Here is a 21,084-nt window from a genome sequence, read left to right as displayed (position 1 = left end):
ATGAAGTACTTGGTCCAGATCCTGGCGCGTGTGTGTTAGATACTGTTATTCCATGTGCACGATTTCCAGCCTTCTTTGTCATCTTGATAGGCCGAATTTGCTTCGATTTCTGTATTGATTAGGATTAGGTTTGTGAGTGACAAATAATAGCACTTAAAGGAAGCCTGAAGTGTAGCAGCCCCGGATCAGTAGGACAGGGAGCTTCAGGAAGTTGTCAGGGATCTAGATTACCCTATCTGGCTTCTCTGCAAGCCTGTACCTACTCTTTTTCAGAGTTAAAAGTCAAACAAGGGGCACCTGGGTGGCTCAGCTGGTTGAGCATCTGCCTTTAGCTCTGGTCATGATTCCTGGGTCGTAGTGTCGAGCCCCTCACGTGGGGCTCCTGGCTTAGTAGGGAACCTGCTTCTCTCCTCCCTCTGCAGCTCCCCTGCTTACATTCTGTCACTCTTTCTCTGTGAAATAAGTCTTTTTTTTTTTTTAAGTCAAAGGATAATTAAAACTGAAAGAGGATTAGTAATGTAATTGTTATTTGGAAATTTGAAGTTAATCTCAGGGGAGATAGCTGGAAGAGTTGATGCGGTTGCTTCTGGGGAGCAGAAATTGGGAATAGGGAGAGATGGGTTGAAGGATGGCTGTGTTTTGCTGATACTGTTTTCTTAGTTATAGCTTATAGTGCTATTTGACTTTTTAAAATCTGTGATATGTAGTAGTTTGATTAAAGACAAAATTGTTAGAAAATAAGGATTATATCATAATGTGTTTGTACAGCTTTTTTCACGTAACACTGTATCTTGAAGATCTCCCTGTCCATTCATGTTGATGTGTTACATCCATTTTAATGGCTATTTAGAGGTTTGTACTCTCGCTACACCATTTCCTTCGTTTCTTTCTTTCTTTCTTTTTTTTTTTTTTTTAAAGACAACTTCTCTTTTCTTTTTTTTCTGGCTGTTACATATTACACTGTGATGATTGTGAGGTGTATATATATATATATAGATAGATAGATAGATAGATATAATTTTCATTCATATTCCTAGAAGTGGAATTGTTGCTTGGTTAAAGGCGGTTCACATTAAAAATTTTGACAGAAACTGCCAGATTGTCTTCCAAAATTTTAAGATCCCTTTGACAACTGTGTGGGGAGTAGATTGGTGTGGAGCAGAACTGGTGGTTGGAAGACACGTGTGGAGGCTGCTGCAAGTCATCCAGGCGAGAAAGGATGCACTTCAGGCTAGGATGACAGTGGAGCTGGAGAAAGGTAGACTGATAGGAGAAATAAAGTGGGAGGGAAAGCAGATGGAGTTGTTAATGAAGTAGGTGTGAGTAATGAAAGAGAGGAAGGAGTCAGTGGTGATTCAGATGGACCAGTGACATCAGTTAGAGTTACCGTAGGAGATGAACCTTACTTGTCATGGCCGGACCAGATGACTTCATAGATACTTTACCACTCTGACATTTTATGATTTTGGAATCTGTGACAGCACCCTTTTTATAGATTGAATGATACCTTTCTGCTCTTCTCCTGCTGAAGGAGAAAGAAAGTGCATATAGATAACCAGCTTACTACTTCTGAATATTGCTCTGCCATAGGAGGGCTTCCAAAATGACCCTTGCTCCCCTCTTCACCCTCATGTCTGTGCTCTCGTCTCACATTGCTCATGGCATATCATACCCCTTTCTTTTATTGAAATCACGGGCTCACTCAACTCCCAGCCCAACTGTGCTGCTAACATCCTGCTGGCCCCATTTAAGTCCAGCATGCCTCCTCTTTGCTTTTCCAGCAGTTGTAGGATGTTGCGTCCTCCTGAATCTTGCCCTGCCTTAGTTGTGCTTAGATTATGTTCTCCAGGTTTTCATGACATGTCCTATTACATTCATAGTGAAGATTCTGTTATCTTATTGATCACATGTTTGAATTTAAAACAGAGACTTTGGGGCACTTGGGTGGTGGCTGGTTGAGCCACCAACTCTTGGTTTGGGCTCAGATCCTGATCTCAGGGTCATGACATGGAGAGCCTTGTGTCAGGGTCCGCATGTAGCGCTGAGTCGGCTTCAGACTCTTCTCTCTCTGTCCCTCCCACTCGTGCTCTTTCTTTCTCAGATAAATAAGTAAAACTTTAAAAAATAATAAAATAAAATAGGAGAGACTTTTGGAAATGTTTTTGATTTCTCTAGCATGATCTTAATATCATTTACCACATACAATATCCTACCTGTTTAAAACCATGTTTTAACTTTCAGGGCCCGTCAGCATTTAGGAGTTCCTTTTATCAGGAATCAGGAATTTTAGTTTCACCGATCACTGAGATGGCGTTTGTTAATGTTTTCGAGGCACATGTTTTCAGGCTAGGTTACATTTTAAATCTTCTTATCCTTTATCAGTATTTGTTTCTAATGAAAATTGAAGAACATTTTAGATGGTGTTTTCTGTTGGAAGGTTTTCTTACACCTGCTATGCTAGTTGAATATTTTGTCCGATCCATATAAAGTCTGATGTGATCTGTTTTGAGCTCTCTGTAAACAGTGGTGAAATTAGAATAAGGTGATGTCTTTGACTGTGGTAACTGTTGATAGCATTCTCTGGATGCCTTGGCAGTTTATCTGGCTCTGACAGCAGCCGTTTCTCCTGGCCCTGTAAAACCTTAGAAGACGTGTATTAACTTAGAATTAAATTGCACAGAAGTTTATCAGGCAGCAGCATGTTCATCCACTCATTTATTCAAGCTAAAGCCCTTAAGACTCTTGTTTTTAATTGTTTTTTCCATTGCAGTTCAACATTTTTTACCTTCGAGCTCTTTCATAGTAACAGAGAATGCTTTAGAAATTAAAAAAAAAATTTTTGTCTTTTTTGCATGATTTATGAATATAACGATTTTAAGTTTGGATTTATTTATTTATTTATTTTTAAGTAGCGTGGAGCCCACCATGGGGCTTGAATTCAATGACCCTGAAATCAAGAGTCGGGCACTTAACCGACTGAGTCACCGAGGTGCCCCATAAGTTTGCATTTTTAAATTTTAGTTTAATATATTATGAAATAAATTCAGTGGATTTCAACACATTATTTAATTTACTTTAAAAACTATGCATGCCCTTTTTAATTTTAGCCATTCTGGCAAGGATAGGGTGATACTTCACTGTGGCTTTGATTTGCATTTCCCTGATGACTGGTGACGCTGAGCATCTTTTCATGCGTCTTGGCCATCCCTATGTCTTCTTGGGAAAAATGTCTACTCAAGTCCTCTGCCCATTTAAAAAGAAATTTGTGTTAATGTTATTTTTTATTTGAATATAGCTAATATACAGTGTTATATTAGTTTCAAGTATGGATTATAATAATAGAACAGTTCTGTACATTACTCGGTGCTCATCATGTTAAGTGTACTCTTAATCCCCCTCACCGATTTTACCAATCCCCCCTCCCTTCTATGTCCTCTCTAGTAACCACCAGTTTGTTCTGTGCATATGAATTTTTTTTGTCTCTTTCTTCCTTTGTTCATTTGTCTTCTTTCCTAAATTCCACATATAAGTGAAAACATATGGTAATTGTCTTTCCCATTTTTTAAAAGATTTTTATTTTGGGGGCACCTGGGTGGCTCATTGGGTTAAAGCCTCTGCCTTCAGCTCAGGTCATGATCCCAGGGTCCTGGGATCAAGCCCCGCATAGCCTGCTTCCTTCTCTCTCTCTGCCTGCCTCTCTGTCTACTTGTAATCTCTGTCAAATAAATTAAAAAAAAAAAACCTTTAAAAAAAAGATATTTATTTTTAAGTTATCTCTATATCCAATGTGAGGTTCAAACCCAACAACCCTGAGATCGAGAGTTGAGCACTCTACCAACTGAGCCAGCCAGGTGCTCTGTCTTCCCCATTCTTTCGTCAGTTTGGGTTTTTTTTGGTGTTGAGTTATATAACTTCTTTATATATTTTGGATATTAACTCCTTATTAGATACATCATTTGCAGATATCTTCTTTCAGTAAGTTGCCTTTTTGTTTTGTTGATGGTTTCCTTTGCTGTGCAGAAGCTTTTTATTTTGATGTAGTTTATTTTTGTTTTTGTTTCCTTTGTCTCAGAAGACATTCCTAGAAAAATGTTGCCATGGCCAATGTCAGAGAAATTACTGCCTGTATTCTCCTCTAGGACTTTTATGGTTTCAGATTTCACATTTAGGTCTTTAATCTATTTTGAGTTTATTTTTGTGTATGGTGTCAGAAAATGATCCTGTTTCATTCTTTTCCTTGTAGCTGTCTAGTTTTTCCTGAATCATTTATTGAAGAGAGCAGTCTTTTCCCCCACTGTATATTCTTTTTTTTTTTTTAAGATTTAATTTATTTTTTTTTATTTTTTAATTTTTTTTAAGATTTTATTTATTTATTTGACAGAGAGAGAGAGAGATCACAAGTAGGCAGAGCAGCAGCCAGAGACAGGGGGAAGCAGTCTCCCTGCTGAGCAGAGAGCCCGATGCGGGGCTTGATCCCAGGACCCTAAGATCATGACCTGAGCCGAAGGCAGAGGCTTTAACCCACTGAGCCACCCAGGTGCCCCTAAAGATTTAATTTATTTATTTGACAGAGAGAGGTCACAAGTAGGCAGAGGGGCAGGCAGGGAGGTGGGGAAGCAGCCTCCCTGCTGAGCAGAGAGCCCGATGTGGGGCTCAATCCCAGGACCCTGAGATCATGTCCCAAGTCAAAGGCAGAGGCTTAACACACTGGAGCCACCCAGACGCCCTCCCCCACCATATATTCTTGCCTCCTTTGTCATAGAGTAATGGAACATATAAGTGGACCAAATTGGCTCTCTATTCTGTTCCATTGATCTGTGTGTCTCTTTTTGTGCCAATACCATACTGTTTTGAATGCTACAGCTTTGTAATAGATCTTAAAATCTGGTATTGTGATACCTCCAGGTTTTATTTTCTTTCTCAAGATTGCTTTGGCTATTCAGGGCCATAAAAAAGGATGAAATCTTGCCATTTGTGACTACATGGATGGACCTAGAGGGTATTATCTAAGTGAAATAAGTCAGACTGAGAAAGACAAATACCATATCATTTCACTCATATATAGAATCTTAAAAACAGGAGAAATGAACAAACACAAAGCAGAATCAGACCTTATTTTTTTTTTAAAGATTTTATTTATTCATTTGACACAGAGAGATCACAAGTAGGCAGAGAGGCAGGCAGAGAGAGAGAGAGGAGGAAGCAGGCTCCCCACGGAGCAGAGAACCCGATGCGGGACTCGATCCCAGGACCCCGAGATCATGACCTGAGCCGAAGGCAGCGGCTTAACCCACTGAGCCACCCAGGCGCCCAGAATCAGACCTTATAAATCCAGAGAAGAAACTGATAGTTACCAGAGGAAAGGGGGTGGGAAGATGGACAGATTGGTAAAGGGGAGTGAGAGATACAGGTTTCCACTTATGAAACAGATAAGTCACAGTAATAAAAGGCACAGCATAGGAAATATATAGTCAGTGATATTGGAATAGCATTTTATCATGACAGGTGGTAGCTATACTTAATGAGCATAGCATAATGTATAGAGAAATTGAATCACTATGTTATACACCTGAAGTTGTAGCATTATATGTCAACTATATTCAAGTTAAAATATCAAATAAAAACTTTTTAAAAGAACAGTATTTAGTTCATGCAAACTAACCATGACTTTCTGCTATTTGACTTTAAGACCTCTTGTTTTGTTTAAAACAACAACAACAAAAAAAAACAATTCTTGGAATTCTTTTTTTTTTTTTTTAAGATTTATTTATTTAAGGGGTTGCCTGAGTGCTTAGTCATTTAAGCAGTGCCTTCAGCTCAGTTCATGATTGCAGGGTCCTGGGATAGAGCCTGCTGGTCTCCCTTTCCCTCTGCCCCTCTCCCTGATCACATGTAAGCGTGCTCTCTGTCTGTCTTTCTCTCTCAAATAAATAAATACCTATTCACTAGGAAAAATGTCAACTCTACTGAAAAGTTGGAAGAACAAGTGAACTCCTCCTAGTTGGACCACTTGTTAATGTTTTGCCATGCTTCACTTACCTTATCTTTCACTTCTTGTTTATGGACCCATGCACATACACATATACATTGTAGTGTTAATTTCTGCTTTATATATATTTAATTTTTTTTAACTGTGGACAAACACTAATAACATAAAATTTACCATTTAAAATTCGCAGTTTATAGAGGGTATTATGCTAAGCAAAATAAGTGAATCAGAGAAAGACAATTATCATATTATCTCACTCATATGTGGAATTTAAGAAACAAAACAGAGGGGTGCCTTGGTGTCTCATTTGGTTGGGCAACTGCCTTTGGCTCTGGTTATGATCCTGGAGTGCTAGGATTGAGTCCCGCATCAGGCTCCCTGCTCAGCCGGGAGTCTGCTTCTCCCTTTGTCCCTCCCCCTCCCCCTCTGTTCTCTCTCTCTCTCTCTCTCACATTCTCTCTCAAATAAATAAATAAAAATCTTTTTAAAAGATTTTTCTTTTTTCTTTGTCTCGACTGAGGCAGCCATCTTGTTCTTGCCACATGCTGTTGTTAGAGGACCCTCCCTGCTTGAGATTTACCAACAGCACGAATCAAGAGAAGCTAGCTAAACTTCAGGCTCAGGTCCGGATAGGGGGCAAGGGTACAGCCTGCAGAAAGAAGGTGGTACATAGAAGAGCTATAGCTGATGACAAAAAACTCCAGAGTTCTCTAAAAAAACTGGCTGTGAATAATATAGCTGGTATTGAAGAGGCGAACATGATTAAAGATGATGGGACAGTTATTCGTTTCAATAGTCCCAAAGTCCAAGCTTCCCTTTCTGCTAACACCTTTGCAATTACTGGGCATGCAGAAGCCAAACCAATCACAGAAATGCTTCCTGGAATACTAAGTCAGCTTGGTGCTGACAGCTTAACAAGTCTTAGGAAGTTAGCTGAACAGTTCCCATGGCCAAGTGTTGGATAGCAAAGCAACAAAACCAGAAGACATTGATGAAGAGGATGATGATGTTTTCCAGATCTTGTAGAAAATTTTGATGAGGCATCAAATGAAGCTAACTGAAATTTTTTCTGGAGTTTGGAAGCTGGCATGGACTAAATTTAACAAATCAGCTATGTGGTTTCAAAGTTTTACAGACATGGAGAACATCAACTGTTACTAGTTCAGTAATATAAATATTTTGTATATTGATAATGCTGTTTGTTCAGCATTTTTCGGTCATTTGATTTTGCATTTGCACTTCCTCCCAGGATCTATTCTTTAGGTCAAAATACGAAGTGTCGGTGCAGTTTGAGGGTGTTTTGGTATTTGATTCTCAGTTTTCTGGGTTGTTTTATGTTTTTTTTTTTTTTTTAAGATTTTATTTATTTATTTGACAGAGTCCAAAAGTAGGCAGAGAGGCAGGCAGAGAGAGGAAGGGAAGCAGGCTCCCTCCTGAGCAGAGAGCCCAATGCGATGCAGGGCTCTTGGGGGCTCGATCCCAGGACCCTGGGATTATGACCTGAGCTAAAGGCAGAGGCTTTAACCCACTGAGCCACCCAGGCGCCCGTTTTGTTTCTTTGTTGGGGTATTTTTGGTTTGCGTGTATGTGTATGTGTGCATGTGGGTATGTGTGTATACAGTGGAGAGCAAATTGGAAAACAGTTCTATTTATTCTCCTTCTTCCCCCGGTAGAAAGTAAAACAAATCTTTATGTTAAAACAAAACAAAAGAAGAGAATCATAGGGGTAGAGAGGAAAAAATGAAACAAGACAAAATCAGGGAGACAAACCATAAGAAACTCTTAATCATAGGAAACAAACTGAAGGTAGTTGGAGGGGAGGGGGTTCGGGGATGGGGTGACTGGATGATGGACATCAAGGAGGGTATGATGTTATGGGCACTGGGCATTATATAAGACTCATGAATCACTGAACTCTACCTCTGAAATCAATAATACATTATAGTTAATTAATTGAATTTAAATTTAAAAAAATCAAGTTGCTGTTCATTGCCATTAAGTGCATTCATAACAATCACCACCATCTGTCTCTGGACATCTTTGCATATTGCAAAACTGAAACTCTGTACCCATTAAATAATAACTCCTCCTTCTCCCCTCCCCCTAACTCCTCACAACCACTATTCTGCTCTCTGTATTTATGAATTTGACTGTTATAGGTACCTCATGTAAGTAGAATCATACAGTATTTGTCTTGTGTAACTGACTTTATTTAGCATAATGTTTTCAAAATTCATTCATCAAATCTTATTGTAGCAAGTTTCAAAATTTCCTTCCTTTTAAATGCTGAATGATATCCCATTGTATGTAAACCACATTTTGTTTATCTTTTCATTCATTGGTGGACACTTAGGTTGCTTCCACCTTTTGGCTATGTATGTGGGTGTGCTGTAATATCTCTTTGAAAACCTGCTTTCAGTTCTTTTGGACATATACCCAGAAGTGGAATTGCTGGATCATATAGTAATTCATTTTTAATCTTTTAAGGAGCTGCCATACTGTTTTACACAACAACTGCACCATTTTATATTCTGACCATCAGTGCAAAAGTATTCCAATTCCTTCACATCCTTGCCAACCTTTATTATGTTCTTGTTTTTTTTTTTTTAATGGTAGCCATCTTTAAAAGGTGTGAGGTGATAACTCATTGTATTTTTCATTTGCATTTCCCTATTTTTTTAAAAGATTTTATTTATTTTTAGAAAGAGAGGGAGAGTGCGAGCTCGGGGAGGGGTAGTGGGAAAGGGAGAGAGGAAAATCTCAAGCAAACTCCCCGCTGAATGCAGAGCCCACACCAGACTTCATCACACAACCCTGGGATCATGACCTGAGCTGAAACCAAGAGTCAGAGGCTCAATTGACTGAGCCACCCAGGTGCCCCTGCATTTCCTTATTGATTAGTAGTATTGGATATCTTTTCATGTGGTTATTGGTCCTTTGTGTATCTTCTCTGAAGAAAAGTCTATTCAAATCCTTGTCCATTTTTTTCATCACGTTTGATTTGTTTTGTTTGTTTTTTTCTCGAGTGGTAGGAATTCTTTATTCTGGATGTAACAGATAAATTATTTGCAAATATTTTCTCCCATTCCATGGTGTGCCATTTCACTCTGTTGTGTGTTTTGATACACAGGTTTTCATTCTGATGTAGTCCAGTTTATGTATTTCTTTTGTTACGTACACTTTTGATGTTAGAAATCATTGCTAACTCTGATGTCATAAAGATTTTCCCGTGTCTTCATATAAGAGTTTTATAATTTTAGCTCTTAATTTTATGTCTTTGATCTATTTTGAGTTAATTTTTATGATGAAAAGGTAAGAGGCCAGCTTTATTTTTGTTGAAAAGATTCTCCTTTTGTTTGAAAAGACTCTCCTTTCCCATTGGGTGATCTTGGCACGTTTTTGAAAATAAATTCACCATGTATATGAGAATTTATTTCTGGGTTCTCCATTCCATGGGTCTGGTCCATATGTCTGTCCTTAATGCAAGTACCACATTGTTTTGTTTACTGAGACTTTGTAGTAAGTTTTGAAATCAGGAAGTGTGAATCTTCCAACTTTGTTTATCTTTTTCAAGTTTAGTTGGCTGTTTGGGATCCTTTGAGATTCTACATGAATTTTATTATTTTTTTTTTAAAGATTTTATTTATTTATTTGACAGACAGAGATCACAAGTAGGCAGAGAGTCAGGCAGAGAGAGAGAAATGGAAGTAGGCTCCCTGCCGAGCAGAGAGCCCAGTGCCTGGCTCGATCCCAGGGATCATGACTTGAGCCCAAAGCAGAGGCTTTAACCCAATGAGCCACCCAGGTGCTCCAGATTCTACATGAATTTTAGATAGCTTTTCCCATTCTTATTAAAGGAATTTTAATAGAAATTGCATTGAATCTATAGATTGCTTTAAATAGTATTGTTATCTTTTTTTTTAGTTTATTTATTTATTTATTTGACACAGAGAGAGAGAGATCACAAGTAGGTAGAGAGAGAGGGAGAAGCAGTCTCCCCACTGAGCAGAGAGCCCAATGTGGGGCTTGATCCCAGGACCCTGGAATCATGACCCAAGCCGAAGGCAGAGGCTTTAACCCACTGAGCCACCCAGGCACTCCAAATATATTGTCATCTTAACAATATTACAGCTTTTAGTCTTTTATCATGGGATGGCTTTCCATTTATTTCTTTTTTTTTTTTCTAGCTTTATTTAAATACAATTGACCAATATGATTGTGGATATTTAAAGTGTACAACATGAGTATATATACATTGCAAAAGGCTTATTTATGTCTCTTTAGTTTCTTCCAACAATGTTTTGTAGTTTTCAGTGTACAAATCTTTTCCTCCTTCCTAGATTATTTTTTTCATTTTGATGTGTTGTGATTAGAGTTCTAAAAATATTTTCATTGTAGTTGTAGTTGTAGTTGTATTGCAATTGTAGTTGTAGAGAAATACGATTGTATTGTTATATAGAAATATGATTTCAGGTGTTGATTTTTGCAACTTTCTGTATTCACTTATTAAGTCTAATTTTTTTTGTGTGGATTCTTTAAGGTTTTACACATAGAAGATCATGTCATTCTACAAGCAGATAATTTTACTTTTTCCTTTCTAATTTTTTTCTTATTTTTTTCTTTCCTAATTGCTCTGGCCAGAACCTTCAGTAATATATTCAGTAGAAGCAGGCATTCTGTCTTGTTCCTGCTCTTATGGAGAAAGCTTACAATCCTTTATCATTGAGTTGGTGTTAGCTGTGGGTTTTTCATATGTGCCTTTTTCATGCTGAGGAAATTCCCTTATAATTCCCAGTTTATTTTTTTAAAATAATTTTCAACGTACTGTCATGCTTTATTTTCATTTTCATTGTTCTAAAGATTTTATTTACTTATTTGTCAGAGAGAGTAAGTGCACAAGCAGGGGGAGTGGCAGGCAGAGGGAGAAGCAGGCTCCCTGCTGAGCAAGGAGCCCAATGCAGGACTCCATCCCAGGACCCTGGGATGACAACCTGAGCCAAAGGCAGATACCTAACAACTGAGCCACCCAGGCATCCCCCCCAGTTTATTTTTTATCATGAAAGAGTGTTTGTTAGATGCTTGGTGTGCATCAGTGAGACGGTAATGTGGATCCCCTCTTCCCTTTGTTCTATTAATGTGATATATATTGCTTGATATTCTTATTTTATTTTATTTTTTTAAAAGATTTTATTTATTTATTTGAGAGAAAGAAAAGCACAGGTAGGCAGAGAGGCAGGCAAAGGGAGAGGGAGAAGCAGACTCCCTGCCGAGCAGGGAGCCTGATGTGGGGCTCCATGCAAGGATCCTGGGATCATGACCTGAGCCTAAGGCAGATGCTAAACGACTGAGACACCCAGGTGCTCCAATATTCCTTTTTTTTTTTTTAAGATTTTATCTATTTATTTGACAGACAGAGATCACAAGTAGACAGAGAGGCAGGCAGAGAGAGGAGGAAGCAGGCTCTCCACGGAGCAGAGAGAGCCCGATGTGGGGCTCAATCCCAGGACCCTGGGATCACGACCTGAGCCGAAGGCAGAGGCCTTAACCCACTGAGCCACCCATGTGCCCCCTAATATTCTTATTTTAAACAGCCTTGGATTCCTGGAATAAATCCCACTTGGTCATGGTGTATAATCACTTTAATATGTTCCCAGATTTTGTGTGCCAGTATTTTTTTGAGGATTTTTGTATCTATATTCATAATGAATGTTTTCTTTACTTGCATCATGTTTGTTTAGCTTTGGTATTGGGTAATGGTGGCCTCATAAAATGAGTTAGGAAGTGTTCCCTTAGCTTTGATTTTTTGGATGACCATGAGAAGGATTAGTGTTAATTCTTTAAATGTTTAGTAGAATTTACAATGAAGGTCCTGGGCTTTACTTTGTTAGGAGATTTTTGATTACCAGTTCCATCCTATTTGTTATAGATTGTTGAGATTTTTCCATTTCTTCTTGAGCAAGTTTTATAAGTTTGTGTATTTCCAGGAATTTGTCTATTTCATGTTTCATCTAGGTTACCCAATTTGTTGACATATTGCCTTTCTTAGTATTCTCTTAAAATCCTTTTTATTTCTGTGTATTCCATTATAATGTTCCCACTTTAATTTTAGTAATTTGAATCTTCTTTTTTCTTGGTCAGTCTAGCTAATAGTTCACTGATTTTGTTGATCTTTTCAAAGAACCAACTTTTAGTTTCACTGTTTTTTTTTTCTATACTCTATTTTATAGTTTCTGTCCACTCTGAATTTCCTTATTTCTGCTGCTTTAGGATTTAGTTTGTCCTTTTTTTCCTACTTCCTTGAAGTGTACAATTAGCTTATTAATTTGAGGCTTTTCTTCTTTTTAAATGTAGACATTTATAGCCATAAATTTCCCTCTAGCATGACTTAGCAGCACATCCCATAAGTTCTGGTGTATTGTGTTTTTGTTTTCAGTCATCTCAAGATATTTTCTAATTTTCCTTTTGATTTGCATCTATACATTTAAATCAATATTATTGCAGTAAGTTGTTGGTAATGATGTTTTACAATGATTTTTCCAGAATTTTAAGATTTTATATACCCAGGCAGGTGCCTTGCATCATAGTTTTTAAAATTTCAATGTGTATTTTTTTCTTAGAAGTTCCAATGTTTTTTCAAGTCTCCCTGTTTTGTTTGTTTTTGCTTCTGATTCCTGTTTTTATGTCTTTGTTTTAAACATGTTTTCATTTTATAATAGTTCTTAATCTTAATATCTAACTTTTTGTTTGAGATATCCCCTGATAGCACCCATGCTAAATTTTTTCATTGTATCTTTTATAATTTTAGGTTGTATGCTAATGTTCAGTGGGATTTCAATCATGGAAATCCCATGAGGCCTGGGTTATGGGTTTAAGTTGGTATACATTTCATCTGTCTGCCTGAGTGACAGGAACACGTGTTGTAAGTGATCAAAGGAGACTCTCCCACATCCCTCAAGCTAGAATGCAAGCTTCATGAAACTAGGAGTCTTTGTTTTATTTACCAGGGCCTTCCAAATTGTCTACTAAGTGCATGCCACTTATGAGGTACCCTACCTGTATTTGTTGAACTGAATTTATCATCTTTGTTTGCTGGTGGGTGAATTAATTTTGACAGATCCATAGTTTTTTGTTTTTGTTTTTGTTTTTGTTTTTTGACAGATCCACAGCTTCATTGAGGAAGTAGTAAGGGACTATTCTATCAGTAATGGCTAGAATTTTCTTTTGAATTTTTGCCTGTTTGTTGCTAACATGACTTTTACCCCATGCTATGCAAAAAGATAATTCTAGTCCTGTTATAGTAAATGAGCATTTGTCTCCTTCCTGGGTCTGTTTTTTGTTTTTTTCCAGAGGCCTCACATTAGTTGAGTTTGGCTCTCTGAGCCATCTTCAGTTTGTTTTTCACTAATCTTCAAGTCTATCTTTTTATGGAGGATGAGAAGGCATATTTTCATCATTTTTTCAATAAAAATAATCAGATTAAGCTCTGAAGGGTAAAACCCACCTTGGGTAGGGTTTACTGAAAAAAATAAATAAAATCTTTAAAAATATCAATGATATTTTTAAAGATTTAAAAATCATATTTTAAAGATTTTAAAGATTTAAAAATCAAATATCAATGATATTTTTAAAGATTTTATTTATTTTTTTCAGTAATAAACTATATCATATGATTGATACATGATATAGTTTATTAGTGAGAATTTAGATAATCATCAACCATAAGGAATGGAAGGTGAAAAGTTGAGGAGAATAGCAAAGGGAAAACTTATGTGATTATTTTTAACCTAAAGACATTTTTCTGAGGGCATACTGAGGGAAAATAGAGTGGTCAATATCTTTTTCATTTTATTGTAATGCTCATTAAAGTATTTTAAAATGTAATTTAAATGCTATTATCCAGCAGGTCTTGGGGTTATCTTTGAAACATATTAAAAAAAGAAAATTAACTATTTAATATCATAACATTACCAATAAATTTAGTAGACCTCTTATTCATTTGATATGATACAATTTAGTTGGAACATGAATGTAAACAGAAATAAAATTGCTACCTTGTGTACCTTGAAGTTATAAAGAGCTTGTTTTCAAAGACATAAATTCTTCCTTATATTGCCTTTGGTGATCATGTTGAACTACTGTGGTTGATTATAGAAGAATATGAATTGACCCAGCATATGGTATTTGAGTGCTTTTAGTTCTGTTGTTAAAAATGGGGTCATGTGACATAATGATGACTAAATGTTGCTTCTTCTTTGTTTTACAGTTCCAATTCCTGGCAGATTTGATCGGCGAGTATCAGGTATGTATTCTCTTTTATAACATACTGCTAAAATGCTGTTTTAAGGTGAGGTTTTCTTAAATGAAAAAAATGAACTGACCTTTTAAATAAAAGGGTAAGTTAGCAGCGTTATAGAACATTATAAAAATTACCTGATTTCCTTCATTCTGTTTCATTTCGAGTTCTGATAATATATGTACGTATTTGTCTCATTTACATCATTAATATTTTTCCACATTCATAATTATAGCTTCTAAAAACTTCCTTTTTTTTTTTTCAATGCTTTGATACATCACCCTGTGCTCATCACAAGTGTACTCCTTAATTCCTATTACCTGTTTAACCCATTCCCCCACCCATCTCTCCTCTGGTAACCATCATTGTCTTCTCTGTGGTTAAGAGTCTGTTTCTTAAAAAAAAAAAAAGAGTCTGTTTCTTGGTTTGCCTCCCTCTCTTTTTTTCTAACCCCTTTGCTCAGTTGTATTGTTTCTTCAATTCCATATATGATTGTAATCATGTGGTATTTGTTTTTCTTTGACTGACTTGTTTCACTTAGCATTATATTCTGTAGCTCCATACATGTCATTGCAAGTGTCAAGATTTCATTCTCTTTTTTTATGGCTGAGTAATATTCCATTACACACACACCCCCAACACACACAGACATTTTCTTTATCCATTCATTGGTTAATGGACACTTGGTCTGTTTTCATGATTTGGCTATTGTAGATAATACTGCTCTAAATTTCAGAGTGTACGTATCCCTTTGAATTCGTATTCTTGTATTCTTTGGGTAAATGCCTAGTAGTGTGATTGCTGGATTATAGGGTACTTTTTTTTTTTTTTAATATTTTATTTATTTTTTTTGAAAGAGAGAGACACAGAAAGAGAGGAAACACAAGCAGTGGGAGTGGGAGAGGGAGAAGCAGGCTTCCCGCTAAGCAGGGAGCCTGATGCAGGGCTTGATCCCAGGACCTTGGGATCGTGACCTGAGCCAAAGGCAGATGCCTAATGACTGAGCCACCCAGGCGCCCCTAGTTCTATTTTTAACTTTTTGAGGAACTAATGTACTGTTTTCCAGAGGGTCTGTACCAGTTTGCATTCCAACCAACAATGCAAAAGAGTTCCCCTTTCTCCACATCCTTGCTAACACCTGTTGTTTCTTGTGTTGTTGATTTTAGCCATTCTGACAGGTGTGAGGTGATATCTCATTGTAGTTTTGATTTACATTTCCCTGATGATAAGTGATTTGAACATCTTTTCATTTGTCTGTTGGCCATGGATGTCTTCTTTGGAAAAATGTCTCTTCGTAAAAACTCTTTTCATATTATTACTATTTCTCGTATTCTAAATTATGCTGTATGAACTACTTGCCTACAATGTTAAGCCACTAAAACTGTTTCCTCAGTCATAGGCTGGGTAGCATACTCTGGTCAGAAACTGAGGATTACCTGCATTTTTTCTGTGTATTGCTTTTCAGAGGCAGCCTATGGAATAGGCTGCAGGGAGAAAGACACCCTACAAAGGCTTCTCTTCCACCACCATCTCACCAACATAGCCAGTGCCTACTACTTTAGTTTAGATGTAAAATTGTACTTCAGAATGTTTTATTTGGGGCACCTGGGTGGCTCAGTGGGTTAAGCCGCTGCCTTCAGCTCAGGTCATGATCTCAGGGTCCTGGGATCGAGTCCCGCATCGGGCTCTCTGCTCGGCAGGGAGCCTGCTTCCCTCTCTCTCTCTGCCTGCCTCTCCGTCTACTTGTGATTTCTCTCTGTCAAGTAAATAAATAAAATCTTTAAAAAAAAAAAAAGAATGTTTTATTTGGCACTCTTTTGATTATTAACAAAAATGAATGTTTTCCAAATATGAGAAATCTATTTTTATTTTCTTATACGGAACTAGTTTGACAATATTTTTCTTTATTATGATCCAGATTATTTTTTATAAAAGTTTGAGTAAATTTTTCTGTCATGATTTGAACCTTTTAAAAAATTTTTAAAAGATTTTATTTATTTAGGGACACCTGGGTGGCTCAGTTGGTTAAGCAGCTGCCTTCGGCTCAGGTCATGATCCCAGTGTCCTGGGATCGAGTCCCACGTCGGGCTCCTTGCTCAGCAGGGAGCCTGCTTCTCCCTCTGCCTCTGCCTGCCACTCCGTCTGCCTGTGCTTACTCTCTCCCCACCTCTCTCTCTGATAAATAAATAAAATCTTAAAAAAAAAAAAAGATTTTATTTATTTATCTGATGGAGAGAGAGAGAGACAGCAAGAGAGGGAACACAAGCAGGGGTTGTGGGAGAGGGAGAAAGTAGCCTTCCTGAGCAGGGAGCCTGATTCAGGGCTTGATTCCGGGACCCTGGGATCATGACCTGAGACAAAGGCAGACACTGAACAACTGAGATACCCAGGTGCCCCAACCTTTTGAAATTAAAAAAAAAAAAAAGATTTATTTATTTGAGAGAGAGAACGTGAACGGGGAGGAGGGACAAAGGGAGAGGGAGAAGGGAGAGCATCCCAAGCAGACTGTGCTGAGAATGGAGCCAGGCGCAGGGCTTGATCTCACAACCTTGAGATCAGGACCTGAGCTGAAACCTGAAACCAAGAGTCAGATGTTCAACTGACTGAGCCACCCAGGTGCCTAACCCTTTGAAATTTTTAATGCAAAATTTTCCTTGTTGTTTGTACTACTTATTTTAATTTTGCTATTTTTTTTTAATGACTCAAAAATTTTAATATGTGACTGGTTCCATGAAAACTGCCTGGCACATAGCAAGCACTCACTAAATATTTATTGAATATATGTATATATATGTATATGAGTATATATTATATATGTATATGAATATATATTATATATTTTTAAATAATTGCTCTTAAGCTGAGAAGGTCCCCCCTTTTTAGAGCTGATAAATATATTTTCTGGAAGTTTCTTTAAAATTAAAATGTTTGACTTTTGGATGCATCTAGAGTTTATTTGATTATACTGTGGGGATGTTAATATATTTCAAAATTGCTATGTGAGCTCTATGTATCATATCATTTATTCATATCCTGTCATTCTGGGAAGGTTTCTTGATTTTAAATTGTCACATGACCTAGTACGTAGTGAGACTAGGAATCCCTTTTCTATGTCTCAGTCCTTTTCTTTGGGAAAATCTGCTCATTTGTTTCAGAAAGCCTTTGGTAAGGTTGTACACTAAAGTCTGTTGAAAGGAGATTGAAAAAAAATATGTTCTTATGTGTAGGCAGACATTACAGAGAAGAAATAGAGTGGGAATTAAGGTTGGTATGAGATCCATGAGCTGTTATCTTCCATATTTTTTCATCCTTGCCCTGTACCTCCTTTTCCCCCAAACGATTAGTACTATCTCTTGACATCTGTAGGACAGATCTGGGAGATGGAGAGTACAGTGACATCTCCTTCAGAGGTCACAGATGGTGCTCATGAGTCCCTGCTTGAGGTTTCTGTCATTTTGTTTAGGCCTTAAACTGTGGAGAACTCAGACAAGTACATGGTATTATCCCTCCTCCTTAGATTTTTTTTTTTAAGATTTTATTTACATGACAGAGAGAGTACAAGCAGGGGGAGCAACGGGCAGAGGGAGCGGGAGAAGCAGGCTGTCCTGCAGAACAGGGAGCCTGACATGGGACTCTATCCCAGAACCCTGGGATCATGACCCAAGTCAAAGGCAGTTAGTTGCTTAATGAACTAAGCTACCCAGGCGCCCCTGGATTTTATAATCTTGTTGAAGATGTAAAACTTTGTAATATTATTCAAATGTTAAGTTAAAATAAAAGATTCTTTTTTTTTTAAAGATTTTATTCATTTATTCAACAGAGAAATCACAAGCAGGCAGGCGGGGCCGGCGGGGGGCGGGGGGTGGGGAAGCAGGCTCCCCGCCGAGCAGAAAGCCCAATGCAGGGCTCGATCCCAGGACCCTGATATCATGATCTGAACTGAAGGCAGAGGCCCAACCCACTGAGCCACCCAGGTGCCCCCAAATAAAAGATTCTTAAAAGAATCCAAAATGATTATGCAGGGGAGAAAATAGGAACAGCTAATGTTTTTTTTAAATTTATTTTTTTTAAGATTTTATTTATTTATTTGACAGAGATCACAAGTAGGCAGAGAAGCAGGCAGAGAGGGAGGAGGAAGCAGGCTCCTTGCTGAGCAGAACGCCCGATGCGGGGCTCGATCCCAAGACCCTGGGATCATGACCCGAGCCGAAGGCAGAGGCTTTAACCCACCGAGCCACCCAGGCACCCCGCTAATGTTTTTTTAAATCCAGACTATGTGCTAGATGTACAATATTAAGGTCTCTCTAAATGCTTCCCTTGCATCATTGAACATAATCCTCACATTAACACTTTGAGGTACATGCATGATTATCCCCATTGTACAGATGCAGAAACTGAGGACAAAGCAAAAGTCAAGTGTCTTGGAACAGTCAAGGTGTTAATGTGCTTGAAGGTAGCGTGTGTCCTAAGTACTACCCTTCCCACCTCTAAGGACCCTTTCTTATACCCTCTGAACCTCTTGGTCAGTTTTCATCTAAATCCCCTACATTCTCAGCCTGCTCTCTGAATGTGGCATTCATCATCTGGATCTAGCTGAAGCTTGGCTTGCTCTGCAGGCTTCTCAAATGGTGATTCTTCTCTTTTACCTTTCTTGTAACATGGACAGGAGATGGGTAAATGTATCTATACTCCTTAGTGCTTCCAGACTATTCTCTCTCCCTCCTCACCCTTCAAACCTCGTATTATTATATTCTATAAGCCACCTGCCCTCCTCGTTTTAGTTATCTAATAATCCATGAGCTGCTTTCTTCTTGTTTCCACATAGATGATTCTGTCAGTGTCTTGCCCTTCCATTCCTTGACCTCCTCTCTTCTACCCTACTTCAGCCACCCCGTCATACTCTGAAATGACAAGCATTACAACTCTTTTTTTTTTTTTTTTTTTAAGGGTAGGGCAGAGGGAGAGAGAGGGAGAGAATCATAAGCTGACACGGGGCTCGATCTCATGACCCCGAAATCATGACCTGAGCTGAAATCAAGAGTCAGATGCTTAACCAGCTGAGCCACACAGGTGCCCCAAGCATTATGATTGTTCATACTCCATCAGTGATCCTAATCTTCCACCACCTGCCCTTGCCTGGGCTCTTTTGCTGTCCTGCCCCAACCCTGACAACTTGATCTTCCTTTTTGTTCCTCACTTCATCTTTTACTACCTTAAATTCCTTGATCAGCGATTGTAACCATTCTGTGGCACATACCCTCAATTTCCTTTTTCCTTGCTTGTCTAAACGATATTCTGTTTAAGCTCAGCTGTCCACTTATTCTGCTTCCGGACCACAGCAGTACTTGACTGAAAGGAAAACACACAGCGCTGTTGACTGATCTCACCTTCTGTACCTGGCGTTCACTGCTACTAGGCTCCGGATGCCAGCAATCCCATTGTGTCTCCGCACCTCTTTCACTCTCCTGTTCTCCCAGATAAGCCTTTCATACCTTCTCTCTCCTGAAACCTGCACCTCCTCCTCAGTCCTCATGCCTGGCAGATGATTTTGTTCTTAACTAAGAAAACAGAAGCTACAGAAGGTAGTTTCCATAGATTCCCACCACCACATCTATCCTTCCTTACCTGCCTCTTAGTCTAGTGTCCCCCTGTACACTAGAGTTCACCCCTCCATCCCTCCCGCACTTCCCTCCTCTTGATCCTGTGTACTCTTTATCCTTCCTCGGGATTCTTCTTTTCAGCAGAGAAACACAGCATTGACTTCCACTTTTAAAATTTTTTTTTTTTTGACAGACAGAGATCACAAGTAGTAGGCGGAGAGGCCAACAGAGAGAGAGAAGGAAGCAGGCTCCCCGCAGAGCAGAGAGCCCGATGTGGGGCTCAATCCCAGGACCCTGGGATCATGACCTGAGCCGAAGGCAGAGGCTTTAACCCACTGAGCCACCCAGGCACCCCTGACTTCCACTTTTTAAAAAAAAATAAAACTTTTTAAAACCACCCTTCCATCTCCAGCCACCACCCTTTTCCCCCTCTATATCTTTGTAGCAAAGTCCTTGAAGGAGTTGTCCATATTCATTGTATCTAGTTTCTCTTCCTCCTAACACACACACACACACACACACACTGTACACACACACACCCTATCTCCCTCACTTTATTTTCTCCTTACTGTCTCTCTTGTGCTGTCTCCCTCCTAAGTTATTTGTCCTATTGCCTAGTTCCATATGCTAGAGTGTAAGCTCCAATCAGGCAGAGTTTTGTCCGTTTTATTCATTTATGCATACGGTTAACACTTAGAAAAATGTCAGTAAATGTGGATGGATGGATAGAAGAAAGGAACGAAAGAAGGGATCAAAAATCAGGAGGAGAAATTACTGTGGGTAGAAAAAGAAGTCAAGAGACCTTTCTTTCAGGAAGGCAGAAATCGCCCCGGACTTTGTAAACCATGGTTACCATTTGGCTAGTACCAAGAAGAGTGCATTCTAGGTGAAAGAATATCTTAAGACTCGAACGGGGGTGAACTGGATTTGGCTGTTCTGGCTGGGGGTGAGGAGACGAAGTAAGATTGGAAAGAGAGGTAGGGAATGGTGCTCCTATGTGATCCAAGGATTTCAGCAATAGCTAGCTGTGTGAGGTCATGTGCTGTGTCAGAGACTCCAGCAGCAACTCAGCATGTCTGACTAATAGTCCATAACATAAAGCATCATAAAAGAGGTAACAGTTGTTGGGTATCTCCTGTGAGCCCAGCCCTGTGTTTAATTTATTCATTTAAGATTTATTTATTAGGGTACCTGGGTGGCTC

General features: G+C 38.6%; 1 protein-coding gene and 1 pseudogene across 2 annotated transcripts in view; both read left to right on the top strand.

The window, feature by feature from the left end:
* Nucleotides 1-21,084, top strand: part of PRKAR2A (protein kinase cAMP-dependent type II regulatory subunit alpha) — a 150,989-nt gene that overhangs the window by 47,525 nt on the left and 82,380 nt on the right. For both annotated transcript variants that reach the window (XM_032319073.1, XM_032319063.1), the window contains exon 2: nucleotides 14,253-14,288. In XM_032319073.1, the coding sequence (XP_032174964.1) occupies nucleotides 14,253-14,288 (36 nt within the window). The remainder of the gene's footprint in view (nucleotides 1-14,252; nucleotides 14,289-21,084) is intronic.
* LOC116576640 lies at nucleotides 6,469-7,363 on the top strand (annotated as a pseudogene).

The sequence above is a fragment of the Mustela erminea genome, chromosome 1, assembly GCF_009829155.1.
Source record: "Mustela erminea isolate mMusErm1 chromosome 1, mMusErm1.Pri, whole genome shotgun sequence".
In the NCBI taxonomy this organism is placed as follows: domain Eukaryota; kingdom Metazoa; phylum Chordata; class Mammalia; order Carnivora; family Mustelidae; genus Mustela; species Mustela erminea.
This window is presented reverse-complemented; position numbering and strand designations above follow the sequence as displayed.